We start from the raw sequence: 20,520 nt of genomic DNA, 5'->3' as shown, positions 1-20,520 counted from the left end.
AGTCATAATTTTAGTTGTGGGAATTGTTTTTAGGTTTTTGCTGTTATTGTTTATGGTGTTATGGAAATTGGATATTGTATGTTATGTGATTCTGAACTGCCACAAGCCGGTTTGCTGGGAGTGGTGGTATATAAATAAATAAATAAACAAATAACAAACATGTGCTAATCAGCTAACTTTTAATCTAGTTCTTCTATTCCTATTCTAGTGGTGGAGCTGCTAGGTAGCAACAACCTATCATTGTGCAGTTAGGGGGGGAGTGGAGATATAGGCAAAGGTTACCATTTTCCTCCCCCTGTATGAGACAGAACTCACTTGCAGATTTTGGGAAGAACATAAACAAAGGCTGTGTTCCTCTTCTTCTCCAGTGATAGGGGGAATATTCTCCCAGATTACCTATATAAGCCACCGTTTGTTTCACTGTGGAAGTAAGTCATGATATAAAAATCTATATATCTTACAGTGACATGTGGCCTCCCATCTGTGGACTTATAAAGCCATGGTTTGGCTTTATAATTTTCCTGCAACCCCCCCCCCCCAGGTTTTCAGGGGGGAAATCCCTAAAATCCTTTAAAAATACATTGGCAGCTAAAACCCCTCTAAACATGAGAGGTTTTCTGCACAAGCCCAGATAGGTAGCCTGGCAGTGAGTGGCACAGTAGGCTGGAGAGCTGGTGGCCCAATAAACAGACATTGCTATGAGGCTGGTAGCAGCAGGTGGGTGAATGCTGTGCTATGGATAGGTGCGGGGAGCAGAGGGAATGGAGGAAATGGACAGGCAAGTGCTGTACCAACAATTGGGATCCAGGCAAGCAGAAGGCTGACAATAGGGGTGGAGGCAGAGCTGAACACCAATGACCAAGGAAGATTAGCACAGAGCCAACAATATGGGGGAGGGTGAGCAGAGAACAGAAGAACAGGTGGGCAGAGAACAGAATAAAAGATAGGACCAAAAGAAAATAAAGCTTTAGGTGAGAGGAACTGAAAAGGTGAATAGGAAAATGAAGGAGGGAAGGGGGAACAAAGGTGAGTGAATCTTATCCTTATCTATACACCAGGTACAAAGATGGCAAATTGATTTTTATCATAATTTACATTGATGATTTGATTGTATCGTATGAAGATTAAGATGACATTGAAGAACTAGTGACTCATCTGAACCAACAAGTAGAAATCAAGCTAATGACAGGGTCAGATACGACTGAATGGATGACATCATCATCAATGACAGCCTAATCTAGAGACCTTTGTAGACACTCACTGGGGTGGAGACATAGAAGAAAAAATCCACTAGTGGTCTCATATTTTTCAATGAAGAAGGAGCCATAAGCTAGTCAAGTAAGAGACAAGATATAATAGCATTATATGTATATGTATCAGCTGCAAAAGCTTCTCAAGAAATACAGTGGCTATGCCACCTACTGACATATCTAGGCATAGATGTACCACAACCCATACAAATTCTAAACACGAAGTTGTGAATAAACATACCAAGCATATTGACATAAAGTATCACCTAGTGAGAAATCTGCAAAGAGATTATCTAGCTGCCCTACTGTCCAACAGAAGTGCTCACTAAACCACTTCCTAGAGTTCACTTTGAAACTCTAAGAAAGAAGATAAAATCTTGTATCTAATCAAGAGACACTAGGAGGTGTTGGAAGTAAAGGACTTTGCACTGTCTCTTAACCTCAGAGTTCAGAGGGGGATCGTGCAGAGTTAGAGAGAAAACGAAGTTAGGACTTCCTTTCTGTCTTTGTTGCTATGCTCTGATGTGTATCTTGCTACTATTAGAGAATTTCCCTTCCTTCTGGCTCGATACTTCTCTTGCACACATTGCTAGACTTCTTCAACTTAGCATCATGACAGCAGGACATACTTCCTGCATCTCCATCCATACTAGATAGTTGGACTAGATTAGAATCCTATCTCTACCCTATTAGATCTAGAAAGGAGTTCACTATAATAAAGAACTCTTATTAGTATGAAAGGTAAAAGAGGTTCCTTTCATATCCAAATAGTTTCTGCTATGTTATGTGCTTAAGAACTCTGCTAACTCTAGCAGATGGCTCTTCATTCTCTACTTCCAGATCAACTAGCTGCCTTCAGTAAACTATTTTCTGTTTCTTCTTTGCTAACAAAAACTATCTCTTATTTTGATTGCTCTTATTGATTGCTCATGCTGGGCCCAGAACCCTATTGGCAGAGTTTAAACTTGCAAAGCAGGGCAAAGCACCAAGCTACTTAAAGAATCAAATAGTTTTATTATGAAGAGAAAGAACTTTGCAAGAATGAGGACAGGAAGTGTCCTGCCTAACTGTTCTATTATTTCATCCTGTCTGTTTCGAAGAAAGCAGGGAGGAAGTGTGCTCAAAGGAGCAGGAAGTCTCCAAAAGAGCCAGGACACAGGAGGAGACTGTTTGAAAAATATCAGGAAGTTCCTAATCTAATTATGCTAAATACACATCTCCTGTAATGTAGGATTTTCTTCAGATGTGTATCATACACATAACAGATCTTGCATACTGCAACACTAATTAGGGCCCTCTCAATTTAGCTTTCAAGCTCTGATGAGATCAAGCTAGTCTGGATCATCTAGGTCAGAGCACTGGAACTTCTGAAGGTATCTTTATTATTTGTGCTGTTGAGAAGTCACCTGATATGCATGTCCACCCTTTCATGGATAAATCAGTCGAGTTTCCTATTTTCCCACCAAACAAGCATGCAGAGGCAAATTAAGTTCTCCCTCCCTCAACTTTACCTCACTGAACCTTGTTTTTTTGAAATTTGTTTTGTCCAGGCCAGACTCCAGCCCCAGAAGTTAACCAGGAAGGGAGACAAATATCAACAATACCAACACAACATGCTACACAAGGTGTAGCCAGGGTTTCATTACCCCTACCTGCAGATTCTGGTTTTGCAAAATGATAATCCTCACCCTTCCTGACACAGCAGACAAAATAATTTATTTGTATGTCAAAGGTGAATTTTTAATTCTCTGTCTAGTCTATCTGTTTTTGATTTTTCAGGAAAGATCCCTTAGGCAAGCAGTGAACACCAATCAAACTCCATCCCAGTAGGATTTGGAGGGAAGATGCATCTGTTTTTCCCAATGGAAACAGCTGCTGGAGTGATTGTTTTAATTTCAGGATTAAAGAACTTGATGAGTTTTCAAAATGGCAAAAGAACTGGATCCAAATCTGCCATTCCCCCCTCCCCCCACACACCTTTATTAGCACCTGAAATTACATTTATAAGGAAAAATTCAGCTTGGTGATTATTACAGTTTCTCTCTTCGTTAATGATGGGCCAGAACCTTTGGTTATAACCCTATTACCAGAGAACCTGAGCATATAGCATACACATATAATGTAAGAGCTGATTTTGGAATCTCTGATTTGTTTAATTACTCTCATTTGCGTTTCACATTATTTGGCTGTATAAGTTCTGATGTATCGCCTAATGCAGGGAGTAGACAATTACCTTCAGTGAGCCTATAAATTTTAACTGTGTTGTGTAAGTATCTCTTAAATCTGAGCAATTAACACAATCACCTCCCAAGTATCCCCGCAGATATCGGTCTTTAGCTTTCCCTGTGGATGATGTCTCTGTTAGTTACTGCTAATTGAACTCTAAATCAGAAAGCTTCTTGGGATGTAATGAAAGAAACCCATCTTTTCTCTTCTTTTTCTTCTTCTTCTTCATTAATCGCTGGCACCAATGTGCACCAAACTTCAAAGGGACTGATAAGTAAAGACTTCTCATCACGGGAGCTTCCGGTCTTCGTTCTAATCTTTCATGCTTTCTGACGCACAGAGATCAAACGAGTCCAAAGAGAATTGCAGCCCTCCAAAGCAATGCTGCTCTTGAGCTCTCCCTCCTGTAAAACTATATGTTTAGCAACTGTCCACACAATTAAAATGAGAAAATAATTATTTACATAAGTTACCATTTAATGAACGTCACTGTTCCCAACCCCCCCTGTTTTTCCTTTGCCCTAGCTGTAGAATTGAAGAGTTCAAAAGCGACACCCAAAGCTCAAGGGATGGCTGGAAGAAAATGAAAAAGAATTAGGAAGTGTCTTCTGTAGAAGTTTTCAAAGCAAAGGCATCCAATTTATGTTTCATTCTTACTTACAATGTCGTTTGCATATTTCATTGTTTCTGTCATCTTGCTTGTTACAATCCATCTAAGGAGTTCTCAAAGAACATTAAGTCCTACACATAAATAAACAGTGAATGAGGAGGAAGATACAAAAAGGCAACAATTAATATCAAAAGACCGACTTCTAGGGTTTTATTTCAAGTCTGTTCTTTCATTAGGCAACAGTTCTCGGGCTTAGCATCTCTGATCAAGGAAATTTTTATGTGAGAAATCAGAGGGGTTTAAAGGTCAGGAGAATTTTCCTTTGAGCCATATGAGAATAAAGAGTTGGAATCAAAACTGATTCTTTATGTACCACCATTTGATGTTTGGTCATGACTTTGGATCCATCAAGAGACATGCCTGATTATCCTAGTCCCGTGAAATATTGGAGCATGTGTCTCACCCTGAAAATGCAATCTGCCATCAAACCAATCTGCCAACTCTTAGAAGTTTTCCTGTTGCATATGCCAACTTTTCCATGGATACTAGATGACAGCCATTCAAATTCTGGATTTTTATTGATATTATGGCTACTGAATTATTATTTTGTGAATACCACAACTCAGATGGGGGAGCACAGAAAATTATACACCCCTTCAGCCCAATCAATTGAATCATAACTGGTAGATAATGTTTCAGCAAGTAAAAGAATAAACAAAACCCAGTTTCTGATGTGAAATCTCCAATCACTCAAAGAAAGACTGTTGATAAGCAATGTCACACCATGTCATATTTGTATTCAAGGAATTCACAAGGTCCTTCCCAAGAATGTTTTGCAGTTAGTCCTTTCCCCCATCACATTAGGACCATAAGTCTCTAAGGAAAAGGAAAAACCTTCAAAATATCCTGACAGCTGTCTAATGGACATTCCCATTTCTGATTTGTTAGACACTATCTAGGAAACCATTCAGGTTTGGTTTGGTTTTTCTTCTTCACCACCAGAAGTAAAGCCTTAAACATTGGTTGTTTTAGCACGGAAAAGGATACTAATGACTCAATTCCCAAGAACTCCTCACCAATTCTTCTAGTCCTGTTCCTCTGAGCAGGCCACTTCAAAGTATTATACAAGCCCGCCTCCACCAAGCAGCCCCCCCCCCCATTTATTTCCTTAGCCAAGTCTGAGCCCAGGGCACTGACTTAGACCCAACCAATGGCAGTGCAAGTACTGGAGAGGAGGCCCATAGCCTCCATACTAATGATGGTTGGTAGGACTTGAGCTTTACTGTGCTTGGCTCACCTGGCCAGAGAACAAGTATGAATGTGAAGCATGACTGGATCCCAATCCTAAAGGCTGATTTGAGCTGCTTGTAATGCTAGCTAAGACTTGGTGTATAAAAGTTTATTGCTATGAACATTGAGGGGTGGGAATAGTTGATCGAAGGAGCTCTGTTAAACTGACAAGCTGTTAGTTTTAACGCAATATGGTGTATACTTGCATGAGAGAATTGACTGGACTTGGCCACTCATTTTGCCTGTATCCATGAGACTTCTGCTCTAGTGTTTAACGCCTAATGTAACTTTGCAATGTCTGAACTTAGGAAAACAAAATCATTGGCAAATGATGCGGCACTTTGGGAAACAAGTATTAGGAGGGGGACTGAAAATAAAACAGGCAATTCTGTACTGCCCTTGTACTGAGATACGGTGTGATTTCATTGGGAATATTGTGTTCACTTCTGGTTGCTGCATCTCCAAAATATTCTGCAGGGCTAGAGAAAGGATTTGGGGGGGGGGGGGCAACCAAGATGATTGGGGGATTTAGAGCACCTTTCCTGTGATGAGAGGCCAGAGAACCTGGGGCTGTATAGTAAAGGTAGCGAAGGGGAGATATGATAGAGATGTATAAAAGTATGCCTGGAGTATTTATTATTTATCACATGACAGAGTAACACACAGGAAGCATATAATAATATATGCTTGCAGTGCAGGAGGAGGATAGAAGGAGCTTTCCACCCGTTCCCATAGTACAAGAATTTGGGGGCATCCAATGAAGTTGATTGGAAATAGGTTAGGACAGTCCAAAGTAAATACTTCTTTACTTCCAACTTCTTTACTCAATGAGCAGTTAAACTCTGGAATTCACTGACAGTAGATGGCCACAATCATAGTTTCAAAAAGGAGGGGGAGGGTTAGGCATGTTTATGAAGGGAGCCTCCATCTACATGGGAAAGAAATCTCTGAATGCCAGTGGGCGGAGGCAGCAGCAGCAGTAAGGGAGGGCCTCCATGTCAAGACAATACAAGACAATTATTTTGGTCATTTAGACCAGTTCAAGAGCCTCGATGTCTATGCCCTGTTGGTTTGGCCCTCTCAGGCAACTGGATGGCCACTGTGTGAAATAATATGGTGGGTTAGATGGACCGCTGGTCTAATCCAGCAGGCTGTTATGTTCCTATGGGAATATGCTTTTTCTTTTTACAAAAATGAGAATATACTTACTATGAGGAAGCAAGCCCCAATCATTACTGCTTTGATTTTTACATCCAGATCCACCGGAACCTGAATACCAAAGTTGGCTGTGTTGGTAAAGATGTTATTGACAAAACCAGACCAATACTTGGAAATCTTGCCAATTGTAGACATTTCATTGAGAGATTTTACCTGCAGAACAGGGGGAAACAGGAAAGTATACATTGTAAACATTCCCCAAATGCTTGGAAATCTGAATAGATATGAGGTAAACTACTGCAAATGGAATGGGATCTGCAGGGAGAAGAAGAATCCTCATCCCCTCATCACCAGCTATGCCTTACTCCCCCCCCCCACTGCCACAGGGGTTTCTAGGGGTCTGTGGTTGCTCCTGGTTTATAGAATCCTATACCATGCCTACTTATTTCTGAGTCTGCATAGGATTGTGCCGTCATCAATACAAAGTGAATATTAATTTAGGCTGAAAACCAAATCCCATCAGTTGAAGTGTAGCACTAATATAGGTGCCCTGATGACTACAATTTGCATTTGGACTCTTCAAATTTCTGAAATTAAAAAACGGCAACTTGATCATTCTATGTGGGGTTTTATCACCGTTTTTGGAATTAGACTCAAAATAAATAGTTTACCGATAGGGAAAAAGGCACCGACGTTTGTAATTTCCAAGTACAGGAATGGCAGACTGGAATTCTTGCTTCTCACTTGAGGTGACCATGTCAGCTCCCAGAGTCCTTTTTAAAGACTATAATTGAGTTCCACTTATGTGGCAGATGCAACTGCTGTCGCTGGGTGTAACTTCCATATCCCCATCTTGCTATTGGTGGGAGTAAAGGAACAGAAGTCTACCGACAGAGATCTAATAGTTCAAAATAGCATGTCAAAAATACCTCAAAATCAACATCTCCAAAGCAACCACATGTTGCATAAGGGCCTGTGATCTTCAGCACATCTTCATTGCTTTCATTCCTGATTGTGAATTTTGGCAGAAAGGGGTCCCATTTCTGTATCACGTAGCCAACTGTGGTCCCAGGAGGAGACTGAACTTCTAACTATTGGACAGTCAAAAATTTCATCATGTGACACGGACCTTACAACTATAATTTCTGAACAACAACACAACTGAAACATCAACAACGTAATGTCAAATGATATCTTTATTTAGTTACTCTGAAGTCAAATTTAGTTCCTAATTTATTTCAAGTAGGAACTACTGTGCCTTCCTTGTTTTTTATTAATTGCCACTGTAGTTCCAAAATTTTGATTGTCTCCTTGGGATGGAGAAATTCGTATTTTGCTTATATTTTTCCTTTAATGAATCAGGGACACTGATGATGCTATGCAAATACCCTGCTGCTAATAATAATCATCACAGTTGTTATAATTATCCCTTATTTTTTAAATGGAGGCTCTAGTTGCTAGGGAAAGGTCTCAAGGGAGTCACCATATATGAGAAAACCATTAAAGTATGAAGAAATCATGCTTTAGAGTCTTTCTGTTGTGAGTAAACTTACCCACTAGACCTGTGCATTACGATGGGACACAAGAGTGGTATGGTTGGCCATGGGCCTTCCTACCAAGAATCATAGAAACGGTAGCAACCCATTGGCCTCCTCCATCTTCTCCGCTCCCATATTATTCTTTAAGCTGGTAGATGACTGCCCCATAGAATATGTATTATAAAGAACATTCCAAGGCATAACCATGTGCGGGAACAATTTATCCACAACTGCATCATTTGTGACTGATGCACATCTAAATAAATGCCCATCCAGATCATGATATCTAAATCCATATCTTTTAAATTGTTTATCTTTATTGGCTGTTTAATGGCCTGCTTTGAGCCTGCTTTATTGGTACCATTTTAAACTTTTCTTTTTAAAAAGATACTTATGGCAATATTTATGGATAATAATAGTAAGAGAATATAAAGAATATGAATAGACCTGCTAATTAATGATGCTGGAAGGACCATACTAATTATAACAATATCCATTGGTATTTCATACTAGGCATACTTGGATCAATGAAGATTTAGGTAGTCACATCACGTAGGATTTGGGGACTTGATCAATGAAAGATTTAAAATACTCTGGATTTGATTGTTTAATAAACAACGGTGAAACAGTATTTCAAAGGCTGATTCAAAAAGAAAAGCTGATGGATCATTGGATTAGAGTAGCCATCTATTTGCGAAATTGGTTGCAAAAAATGGATGGTTGATCATTTTGAGCTAGGAGGAGATTTTGTTCAAGACCAAGAGAACCAAGGTCATAAAAGGCCAAGCTTTTAATTGACTTGTTTTATTATCTAGTTTAGTTTTATCAATTTAGTTCTGAGCCCTGTCAATCAGGTTCTGGAGAACAGAAATAAAAATTCTCTAAACGAACAAAGCCATCCGACCCGTATCAGGATGGTACAGAACACGCTTGTCCTAGGAACAACATTACTCTGTAGGTATATCCACACCGAGAGACATATTTAAATGGGATTAACTCCAGATATAGCAAGTGATGTGCAGGCAGAAGTATGATTCTCTGCATAACGCCATAAAATCCCGAACACACCAATCTGGTGAGAGCAAGAGGGTGTGCATGAAAGCTGCCTACTTTCTGTCTGTGAACAATGGCAGTGCAGAGCAGCACAGAACTGCTGAGGCTGCCAGGAGGGAAAGCCTGTTCACCAATAGTAGCCAGCACAGCCAATTCAATAAAGTATTTACCAGAGTTCAAAGACTGTTTTTTCAAAATATTTTCCATGTATTATCTCATTCTGCTTTCCCACAGATCGTGGCTTTTTTTGGTCCACCTTGCCCAATGATCTTGTGCCTTTTAACAAAAAAGGCAGGTGAACTGTTTAGATTGGAAACGTTTTCTGTATGCTCACTCCTGTGTTGCCTCATGGGAGCAGTTGTTATTTTTTCAGGATAAAAACTATTGTTCTCTATGGCAACTCAGTTGTTTAAGTTCTATGTTGGGTTTTTTTGTTTTTTTTTTACATCTACTACTCTTTTTTTTCATGATTCAACGTATATAAAATATTAAATGATTGTCCTATTTCCCAAGTCGTACTTAGGTATCTTTTGCAAGGTATATACCTAGATGAAAGGTATTGATATTACGATCTACTAACCTCCTGCAGATAACATGGAAACCAGCAGCTGTTACATCTTAAGGGTCTGTTCACAGTGATAACTTCTTGACCAGTGTTGTCTGTAATCCGTATGGTGAAGGACCGTAGAGGTGAACAGAAGTTCCGATCAAAGCAACCATTTTCCTCCACTGCAAAGTAAACTCTTTGCCCCAGGTGGTTTTTTATCTCATACTTGCTGCAGGTTTCAGTGCCAAGTATAACTAAATGAAACCAAGCGTGCAGAAATGTACTTAGCATCATTATTTTTTTGAACAGAGATCGAACTGATTTAGTGCCACGTTTCAATAAGTAAGAACTTCTGAATCTATTAGATATTTTTTAATAAATGTAATAATTACACGGGCTGTTGGCCGTTTGAGGTGGAATCCAGCCAAAGTAAAAAGACGTCAGTCGAAAAAATAAGCATATGTCAAACTTCTTTAAAAGTTCTTTGGCTATACTGTGCTTATTGTGTGCTACCATTAAGCCACTGGAAGGGAAAACAGCCACTCACCTGTGCTGCTCATCTGTTCTTGATCTGTTCCTTGAAACCTTGTGGTTTCTATACAATTCCTGCCTCAGTGGTCTCCATATTCTCATAATGCACCACAAAACTTACTTCACTGCAACAAACCCAAAGCCATATTCTTGCTACCTGTAAAAGACCTGGTAACTGAGGGGAAGGTTTATTCTTTAAACCAAACCTGGATCCCCCCAAATCATGGGGACTGTGTGGGTTCCCTCAGCTGACAGAAAAGGCCTATTGAAGTCCTGCTGCTCCCCAAAATCTTCAGGCTCCTCCCCAAAACCTCAGCTCCTCCTCAGGCTCCTCTGAGGGAGAGTATTTGCTAGAAAACAAGCTAGACCTAAACTGAAATTAAGCCAGGATGCCTATATTCAGGCAAAATGTGAAACCATAGTTAAGAATAATTGGAGTTAATAAACAAATTTCAGATTTTAGCTTGTGGGTCCCTAAGTAATCACAATTAGTAAGACAATCACACCAGCTAGAGTTAGTTTGAATAAAGTTTGAGTCCAGTGGCACCTTTACTACTAGAGAGCCAGTTTGGTGTAGTGGTTAGGAGTGCAGACTTCTAATCTGGCATACCGGGTTCGATTCTGTGCTCCCCCACATGCAACCAGCTGGGTGACCTTGGGCTCGCCACGGCACTGATAAAACTGTTCTGACCGAGCAGTGATATCAGGGCTCTCTCAGCCTCACCCACCTCACAGGGTGTCTGTTGTGGGGAGAGGAATGGGAAGGCGACTGTAAGCCGCTTTGAGCCTCCTTCGGGTAGGGAAAAGCGGCATATAAGAACCAACTCTTCTTCTTCTTCTTCTTCTTCTTCTTCTTCTTCTTCTTCTTTAAGATCCACTTAACGGTGCCACTGGACTCAAACTTTGTTCTGCTGTTTCAGACCAATATGATTACCCTCCTCCTGAATCTATATGGTTGGATTAAGTCATGGTTTTTCCTTACATATGCACTGAGCCAGTGTTGTTTTTATCCCCCCAGAAATGGTGTGACATAGATGGCCAATACCTTGAAGAAGCTCCACTTGCTGGTGAATAATGATCTGGTCCAACTGTAGAGAAACAGAAGTAAATAAGACAATATAAGTTCTGCGGAACACTAAAGATATTATTGACTAGACTCCTAGCTGAGGGAATCAGAGAGGGGAAACATTCCAGAAACACTTGTGTGATGACAGTATGTTTGCGCTAGTAGATCATGCTGTATGCTTATTAGGATGGAAAACATCTCAGAATCTCTGGTCCATCGGATGTGTGAAAAAAAATTGCTCTCTCTCTAATCTAATACTTTGCAGTCCTTGATCCTGCAGCAAAATGAGAATGTGAGCAAAGTCCATGAATGGTCCCCAGTTTAAGTAATGGACGGAATCTCCACTGTGGCAGCCAATGCCAAGAGTGGCAGGTCATGCAGGATTAAAGTTTCCAGCCATAAGGTGGTAGGTGGAGATCTCCTGGATTAAAACTGATCTCCAGGTGACAGAGAACATTTCACCTGGAGAAAACGGACACCTTGGAAGGTGGATTTATTGTCATTATAGCCCCCTGAAGTCACTCCCTCCATGAACCCTGCCCTCTTCAGTCCGTAACCCAAAACCTCCTGATATTTTCCAGCCTTGAGCTGGCAACCCTGTGCAGGATCCATGCTTCACAAACTGTAGTTAGTCTCCAATTTCATGTGGAAAGCTATTATATTGCACTCTTATTTACTGAACTGACTTGGGGGATGCCTAGTGCTCTTGACTAATCAGAAGTTTAAATTCCACAAGTCATATCAGCAGGGGGCTATAGGGGAAGAGACTATAGGGTTTTGAGCCATGAGGATTCAGATAAGAAATGTGCAGCATTCACACTTTATAGAAGAAGAAGAAGAAGAAGAAGAAGAAGAAGAAGAAGAAGAAGAAGAAGAAGAAGAAGAAGAAGAAGAAGAAGAAGAAGAAGAAGAAGAAGAAGAAGAAGAAGAAGAAAAGTTGGTTCTTATATGCCGCTTTTCACTACCAGAAGGAGGCTCAAAGCGGCCTACAGTTGCATTCCCTTTCCTCTCCCCACAACAGAAACCCTGTGAGGTGGGTGAGGCTGAGAGAGCCTTGATATCACTGCTCGGTCAGAACAGTTTTATCAGTGCCATGATGAGCCCAAGGTCACGCAGTTGCTGTATGTGGGGGAGTGCAGAATCTAACCCGGCATGCCAGATTAGAAGTCCACACTCCTAACCACTACACCAAACTGGCTATAAAGTTATAAAAGTTATAAAGTTATAAAGAATCAGAAGGAAGCATTGTCAGAGGCTTTTATAGCCAGAGTGAACTGGTTGTTATGGTTTTCCGGGTTGTAAACTCAAGGGTCCAACAGCTAAGCATAGTTACCCCATGCAGTTCAGCAGTCTCAAGATGCTTAAATCTATGCTGGATTGCAAGCAGAGGCTTGCTTGATGGATGTTGGTTTGAGCAACTAACTTTCAAAAGCATATAGTAGGGGAGGATGGTATATAAATATAATAAATAATAATAAACCATCTCTTTAAATTTTAGAGTCTGCCCTCTCTAGTGATGGTCAAGTGTTATGGAAATACAGGTAACAGATGACTTCTAACTTCACATCTGTTATTAGGTCCAGTCTAGTGGTATGTTGACAGGTTTATAGCAAGAAGAAAAATGCATCAAACTCTTCCAAATGAAAGCCATCTTTGGAACCCCCAAGATGACGTTTTGCTTTGGCTCACCACTACCCTTTGTGAAGTGATTAAGCATTAAAACTGTTTAAGAGCAAACTATGAGAGCAAACTAGTGGCATCCAAGCAATTAGGAATGCGGCTTCTTGTGCTGCGTTGCCCTGCAAAAGCTAGTACAAGAGTCTATACAGTGCTTTAACACATAGATCCTGTGATGACCCCCTCCAGCCTACTCAATAATTCTGACTCGATCCCTAAGGCAGGTGCCAAGGTTAGTGACTGAGGAGCAGCAGGGGGATATGGAAAGGCCTGGCACTGCAATGCCACATTCAGATGATTCCTCCTCAGCCTGTAAGAGAAATCTCTCCACCAGTCCCAGGTCTGCCATGCAAGTCTTCAGCCTGGCCCTGTAGAGCTCCTCCCCACCTCGGACACTCTTCCAGTCCCATGATAACTGGTGGCAGTAGGCCCAGGTGGCAGTAGCACAAAGGAGATGAGGTGTCAGGCTGGCTGCATGCAATACCAGGGCAGAACAGTGCACTAAACGTAAGTGGTCTGCAGTGAGAGGGATGAATTGCTCCAAAATTAGTCCCTTATTTTCATCCAGAGAAATAATTTCCAGGGGGAAACAAGTAAACCTAAGTAACTGTTTTGCAGAATTACAGAGGGAAAAAAAAACACATAAAATTGTTTAGGCTTAGGTGAAATAAGAGTATATAAGATGGGTCCATTAACTCATCAGATGGAATATTCAAAGTATTTGGAAAACAGAACCTGGCGTAGATATTCCAAACCGGGAGGCAAACTGGCAGCAGGCTGGGCTTGTTTACAGATGGCAGTTGTCTCTGAAGGTTTCAGTTGCTCTGGAGGATCTGGAGAACCAGGAAGAGGATCTTCTAGGGGTTTATGAATGTGGCCAAGAATATCTGCATGAAATAAACAAGTATGAAGGATGGATTCTTTTTGCTTTGGCCAGTTAAAATTGTCCAGAAAAAAAACTGATTTGTTTGTTGTAACTAATTGTAGGTACAGATCTGCTTTTCTTTTGACCAATTATGCACAGGGCGGAAATGCCATGCTGGTGATGGCAGGGCAGCGATGCGAATCCCTGATTGTGCATGATGCTGCCACCATCCTCACCAACTCCCAGCCCTGGCCTGACTCAGTGCCCTGGATGGTCTATGGTAAACGTATGTAGATACTTCCACATTCCCTGTGATGCTGCAGTCACCTGCTGGCCCCGCTCTTCACATAATTGAAGAGTCGGGCCTTTGGGCCCAGCTACTCCTCCAACATGTGGTGTCCCTGCAGGGACACTGAACACCCCTGTCAGCTTTGTGGAGCCACAGAGCTGGACAGGGCATTCTCCCACCCCCACAATGGTGGGAGAGTGGCATGTTGCTTTCCTGCCATTGTGTGATGGGGCCACCATGTCCCACCCTCCACTGCTCTCCCTACCACAGCTGCTGCCACCACACAACACACTGGGTTCTTCCAGCCCCATGCTGTGGGTGTGCATGCGCTACATTGGGACAGTCCATGTGCACTGTGGGTTTCCATCCCCCATGCATGCTCGGGAAGCAGCAACGCATTCCTCCCCGCCACAAGTACCTGGCACCAGCCCGGTGTGTCTGCTGCCATGCATGATCGTTCTTTGAGTCACAGACTGTGGGTAGCATCCAGGAGCATTCATTTATTTAAAAACAATTCTATGCTACCTTTCCACTCAAACAGTGACATCAAGACTGCAAAGCAGCATTTAAAATATAGTATATATATATAAACTGTTTAACCAATTCAACAGCAACAACAAAACATAAACACACTTAACAACAATCAAGAAAGAGGGCTTTTAACAATTATTGGGAAGAGCCATGGTGCAGTTTGAAATGACAAAAAAGGTTCACCTGCAGAAAGAAGAGAATAATAACAGGAGATGACTATATCTCCAGGGGGAAGGAGTCCCATAGTTTTGATACAAGGACTGAGACAACCCTTTCTTGGGTTACCAACCATCTGGCATCATATGGCAGGAGCACCTAGAGCAGGCCTCTGAATATGATCAGAATGCTCTGGTAGGTTTATATGGGAAAAGATGGATCTTCAGGTAGGCTGACCCCAAGCCACACAAGGCTTTAAAGATCAATATCAGCATTTTGAATTGAGCCTAGGAGTGAATTGAGATCTAGTTTCAATCATACACACACACCTTGCTTCATATGAATCTTCTGCTGGATCCAGCCCTGTACCTCTTCAATCTTTTGATTTTCCTCTGCTGTGTGTGTGTATATATATATCTGCCTGAGATTTCACTTTAAGGGAAAATGCATCCATTTGTACTTTTAAAAGACAATTTCTTCATAAGAAGCACTTCCAGAAGGGAGTCACTTGATTTCCCTGATACACCAGGAAAGCATGACAATAAGCCCTTGCACAAAGCTAACATGTCCGTATCTCATCTTACGTTTGCTGCTTGCACAAGATATTATACAAGGCATATTTTGCAGGTTGCAGGTCTATGCAGCTCCCCATCAATCAGCAAGAGCCAAAGACCTCAAGGCTTGGAAAAGTTGCTGCTGCCTAATAGCAGACAAGCTCCAGTACCTGTCCTTGGGATACTTTCCCACCGGCAGGCTGTTGACTGCCTTCAGAATGATCCCTGACACTGCAGTAATCATCCGGGAGTTAACAGTGCGGATCTGAAGCCTGGGAGGGAGTGAAAGTAGGCACAGAGAGGGTATTCTGGGTGTTCTGTAAAGATTCACTGTCTCCTCACTGTATAATGGCCCTTTTTGTCTAAATCTGCTACAGCCCCCCAGTTCTACAGCAGGTTCAACATCTATTAGGAATTTCACTTGCAAACAATGTGGGCTGGCTTCTGAAGAAGCAGGACACGGCTATGGTGAAAGCAGTATGAAAACTCACATGCACAAAATAATGTTGAGAGCTTTTGGGGGCGGGGCGGGGCGAATCTTTCTTTATTTAAGCCTTGAAGGCCACAGTTAACCATCTGTAATCAATTTTCCATCTGACTGGAGAGCTCATTCTTTATCACGTTCGTGTTCCCCTAGTGCACCCATTTTCTTGCTTTCTCCTAAATAAATCAGTGGCTGCCACTCACTCACATGGAGGGGGAAATACAATATTTATTTATTTGAGACATTTTCATACTGCCTTGCTCTCTGATTAGGGCCCACAAGATGGTCAACATAAAAACCTTTAAACAAAATGAAATAAAAAAGGGAGGCAAAAACTGATGATACCCAATACCTAGCAGCCCTCATCCTTGTAGTTTTGCTGCCTGTCTTTCTCCCTCTCAAATCACAGGAAGTCCTACAGGTAGCTGCAGCTCTCTCATCCTCCCTCCAGTGGTAATCCCTACCTATCCCAGACACTTTCTCAGGATGTCAGTCACCTCTGAAGAGGTCAGATCCTCCATTTGGGGAAACCCAGCCAGGCCCTCTCTCTGTGGCCCTGTGAATTTCACTGTGAAATACTCTTGTCTGCTCTTGCGGGCTTGATAAGCAAGCGTTATTTGAACGTGAGCGCTGCTGTTTCATCGTGTAATCACATTTTGATCTTAATTTATCATTGCAGCCAAAGCTTTCCTTCAAAGCCCGGGACCACAGGAAAGAGAAGGAATCCCTTTGAATTTCTATCTAACTGTTAAAAAATTTATAACTGGGTCATAAATATTTCATGTGTTCTCCCTGCATCGCTTTACCTCACAGAGTCCTGTTGTTGCTGGAATTCGTGTTACACGGAATGCCGTGAAGTTTTACAGACTGAGTGTTGGTGTAATTTTTGAAGGGCAAGAGAGGGAGAGAAAAGAAAGTGACACCTGTCCTGTAAGTCAGACTGAGAAAACTGAGCATCAGGTGCACTAAATATTCATGGAAGACTCTGTGCATCTATTACAGCAGAACCCAGGAATCCTATTTCAATGGGGTTTTTTCCCCCTATACTTAGAATACGGTACCTTGTAAATAAAGTACATGATGCAGCTTTAATGTGATCCAGTGGCTGTTTCATAAGCCTTTCTGTGATCCTTGATGCCAACGGATTTCAAAGGGGGTAGCTCTGTTTAGGATTACAGCATACGGCTCATGCTTCTTTGTTGTTAGAAATTCCATAGCAATATAGTCCATTGAGGTTTTCCCCCCCCATCCCAAATCCCATCCACTCCTGGCTCCACCCCCAAAGTCTCCAGGTATTTCCCAAGCCAGAGCCGGCAACCCTACATTTTATAGATGAAGGAATGAACTTTTTTTCTATCTTACTAGGAACTGGATCAGTTTACAAAACGTAAATGGATCACGGGGTTTTGTAAAACAGAGAGAGCCATCAAAAACGATGCAGTTCTGAAGAATATGAAACACACAGTGTGTGTGTGATTTTCCTTGGAGGGGAGGGGGATCGAGTATGGGTGAGAATTTCTTATGACACCCCAAAAGCCTATACACCAAATTCCAACACTTTTTGCTATTTAAAGAAATGCCCCTAGAAAGTGTGAGTGAAGAATTTGTCATCATTTTGAATGTGTAACATTTAATCTTTTTTCTTTTCTTTTTTTTAGAAGCGGAAGAAAGATGCTTGAGAGGATTTCCAGTTGCCTGCAATTTTCACCTTTAATGAGAAGTTAGCTGCCTCTAACTAAAGCAAAAGAACCTCGGCAAGCACATTCAGTCTTCCTAGTTAGCAGAAATGTTGTGAACCGTGATTAGTACATCTAGACTAGATGCAAACGTTTCTCAAGTGAAGATCCTTGAAGGACACAAGCCTTTAAATGGAAGCATGACCTTTCCACGTTTTGCATTTCCAAATAAATAGTATGCAGAGGCAGACATAAGTCAAGCTTAGATAAAAACCGGCATCATATAATCAAGAGGCAATTTAAGGTTATGTTTTTGTTTATATTAGTTGTCATTCCTTTATAGATTTCTGGCCCCAGCGTGCAACCCAGAGGCTGAGCAGAATTACCATGCCTTGGAAATGTTACTGCTTAATTAAATTGCTGAGTGCTATACTTTAAGGGTCTGGGTTTCTTTCTTTTTTTTTGTCTTGGTAAACATGTCTTTATAGGTTATATATAATTGCTTACCTTGAGAGGCCATGAAGCTGCCTGAGTCACTTCTTCAAAGGAAGCCAGGTTAAAAGAAAAGGCTTTTCTTGTTGCAGCAAGAGTGGGGGGGAAGCACAGCATGTGCAAAACTTCAGAAGGTATCTGTCTACTTCATGTCAGGTTGCAAAAGAATGGCAAAGAAACACGGCTCCTGTCTCATATTCCAGAACGGTGCATTTTATGGACAACAGGGGGAGCTGATGCTTGTAAGCAAGGGGAGAAAAAAATAGATATAGATTACTTACTCCAGGTACATTTTGCACCAGGGTGAAAAGGTTGAACAGGGAAGATAAACAACGCTTATGCTTATGCAGAAATTAAATGTGCTGAGTCCATATTTGTTTTTAGCACAAATTCAGTCTACGTTATATTTACCGACTGCCTGAGCTCTCAGCAGACTATGTTGCAAAGGAGCAGTGAGATGCATTTGACAATGCCTGTCCAAAGCAAAACACGGTGCTTTCTATTCAGCTAGATGGAACATGGAAATGGCATTGGTTTTTTTGTCCTACCATCGGCCCGCACTTGTCAAGGATGATGATTCCTTCAGAGACGGAGATCCAGAAAACCACGCCATCTGCTCTGCAGGCTGGAACACATTAACTGCTATGGAGACAGAATTTAGGCTCCTGCTTCAGAATGGAGCCTCAATTGTAAAGCTAATTGTTACTCTAAGAGCACCGGGAGAGAGTAACCTTGAGTTGTCTGCTCATATTTCTAACTCAAGTGACCACGTTGCCATGGAGATAGCATCTGTGTGAGTCACGCAGGCATGATTCACTACTGTTAAGTGACCACAAAATAAGGCAATACAGTAAAAGGCTATCTTGCAAACTCAGCAGAAAGAAAGTCCTTATTCATATCATAGCTACCTATATTTCTTCAGTTCCCCCTCCAGGTTATTCTGTATTAAACTGGGGGGTTCCAGCATTGAGAATTGCGGTAAGTCGTTTTGTAGTTTACAATTGACTCGTCCCTGATTTGCCTTCATAACAGAATGGAGCATGATTATGGTATTCACAAATACAAGCTGTGGTGATGATGGCTGCTAGATCAAAGTTAAGTGACATCAGCATGTGAAAAACGTTTCCGAGAGTCTCCCTGTGACAAAATTTCTATGTCAATCAGGAACCAGGTGGAACCAGGTGGCTCCAGGGGTGGGCAAATTGTGGCCCTCCAGATGTCCATGGACTACAATTCCCATGGGCTACAATCCCCAGATTCTCCTGGTATTTCCTAACCTGGAGCTGGCTGTTGGAATATGCAAGATCTGTGGTGTGCGTGATTTAAAAGCATAAGAATACCCTACAGAGGGCATTTAGCACAGTTAGAATAGGGAATTCCTGATGTTTTTCAAATAATCCCTTTTAGTGTCCTGATTGGCATTTTAGGAGACTTCCGGCTCCTGTGATCATACTTCCTCCCTGTTGTTTCCTCAACAAACAAACTACTTAGGCCTGTCTCCTGTCTCCTGTTTTTTAAATTTTTTTTACAAACTTGCTTCTCTTTGCATATTTAAACTGATAACAATGACAACCTAACTGCTCTTCATCCTGCACAGATTTAACTCAACATTTTATGGTAATTAATCACATAACTAGGTCTGTAGGATGACTGGGCCTTCCAGAATGTGGTTTCCCCATCCCTTCCTATGCATAGCTGCTCTCTTCTTGCTTCTGATTGATTTGAGGCATGTTGTATAGTTCCTTTTAGGAGTCTCTATGCTTTGTGTCTGACTCCCCCTGCCCATAATACACTTTTACTAAAGATCAATTCTATGCCCCCCGAGAGTGGCCCAGGTAGTCAAATATAAGGACCGGAGGTAGATGACTGATGGTGCCTGTATTCACACATCTCACTAACACCCACAGTGGAGTCTTGTGCATCTCTGCTACACATTGTGGGGAGATGAATGTACTCTGATCATACTTGGAACACATGATTTTTCCAGAGCTGAGATTCATAACTTCCTGCTTCAGATGTAATGTCCTTCTGTAAGCATAACTCACTCCCCCTTCATGTTGTCCAAAGTCACCAGTAATTTTATGGTGGAAACAAAATTGGACTGTTTTTTAATCTGGCCCGTCTCCTAAAGTAAAACACAACAGCTTCACGTGTTGCAGACAATAATGACACATCTGGAACCAATCAACAGTGACTTTGATAAAAGGGGCCTCAACTAATGGGGCACTGCACAGGAACCTGCACAAGGCTACCCATCCTACCTCTATTAAATCTGGCCTTATTTATAATTCAGAAGACATCCAAAAGATTTTTCAGCTTTGCTGCTCCGGCTTTCCAGCTATCAAAACCATTTCGTGCTGACAAAAAAAGAGGGGGGGAAAGCCCACCCCTGCAGGATTTGCAGTTCAAACATGTTTTCCTAATGGAGTGATTTGCCATTGAAGTGTCAATATGATTTGTTATCTTTGGGAAGCTAATACTCCTTTGATTGTTTGGAACCTTGGCTTCTGCCTTCCTTTTCAGCAAG

At 41.6% G+C, this 20,520-nt stretch overlaps 1 protein-coding gene across 2 annotated transcripts; it reads right to left on the bottom strand.

Moving 5' to 3' along the window:
* Nucleotides 1–1,274: 1,274 nt before the first annotated feature.
* On the bottom strand, nt 1,275–18,698 carry PLSCR5 (phospholipid scramblase family member 5). 2 transcript variants are annotated; one of them, XM_077348744.1, is made up of 9 exons: nt 18,542–18,693; nt 18,009–18,232; nt 13,682–13,833; nt 11,249–11,291; nt 9,706–9,926; nt 7,464–7,625; nt 6,586–6,747; nt 4,138–4,217; nt 1,275–4,049 (listed from the first exon to the last, which is right to left on the bottom strand). In XM_077348744.1, the coding sequence occupies exons 2-8, from the start codon at nt 18,019–18,021 to the stop codon at nt 4,179–4,181; spliced, it is 792 nt and encodes a 263-aa protein (XP_077204859.1). In that variant the 5' UTR covers nt 18,022–18,232; nt 18,542–18,693; the 3' UTR covers nt 1,275–4,049; nt 4,138–4,178. The 2 variants fall into 2 exon arrangements, with proteins under 2 accessions (XP_077204859.1, XP_077204858.1); XM_077348743.1 differs by having other exon boundaries at nt 18,009–18,698.
* Between the last annotated feature and the right edge of the window lie 1,822 nt (nt 18,699–20,520).

This window comes from Paroedura picta, chromosome 8, assembly GCF_049243985.1.
Source record: "Paroedura picta isolate Pp20150507F chromosome 8, Ppicta_v3.0, whole genome shotgun sequence".
Classification (NCBI taxonomy): domain Eukaryota; kingdom Metazoa; phylum Chordata; class Lepidosauria; order Squamata; family Gekkonidae; genus Paroedura; species Paroedura picta.
Note: the sequence above shows the minus strand (reverse complement) of the source record. Positions and strands in the feature narration are given on the sequence as shown.

Excerpts from the sequence above, each read along its gene's own strand:
- PLSCR5 (XM_077348743.1), bottom strand. Across the intron at positions 9,927-11,248 it reads GCAAGTGGAGCTTCTTCAAG|TTATACTTGGCACTGAAACC; the intron begins GTATTGGCCATC and ends GGTTTCATTTAG. Across the intron at positions 7,626-9,705 it reads TTCCATGTTATCTGCAGGAG|TTAGAAGTTCAGTCTCCTCC; the intron begins GTTAGTAGATCG and ends ACTGTCCAATAG.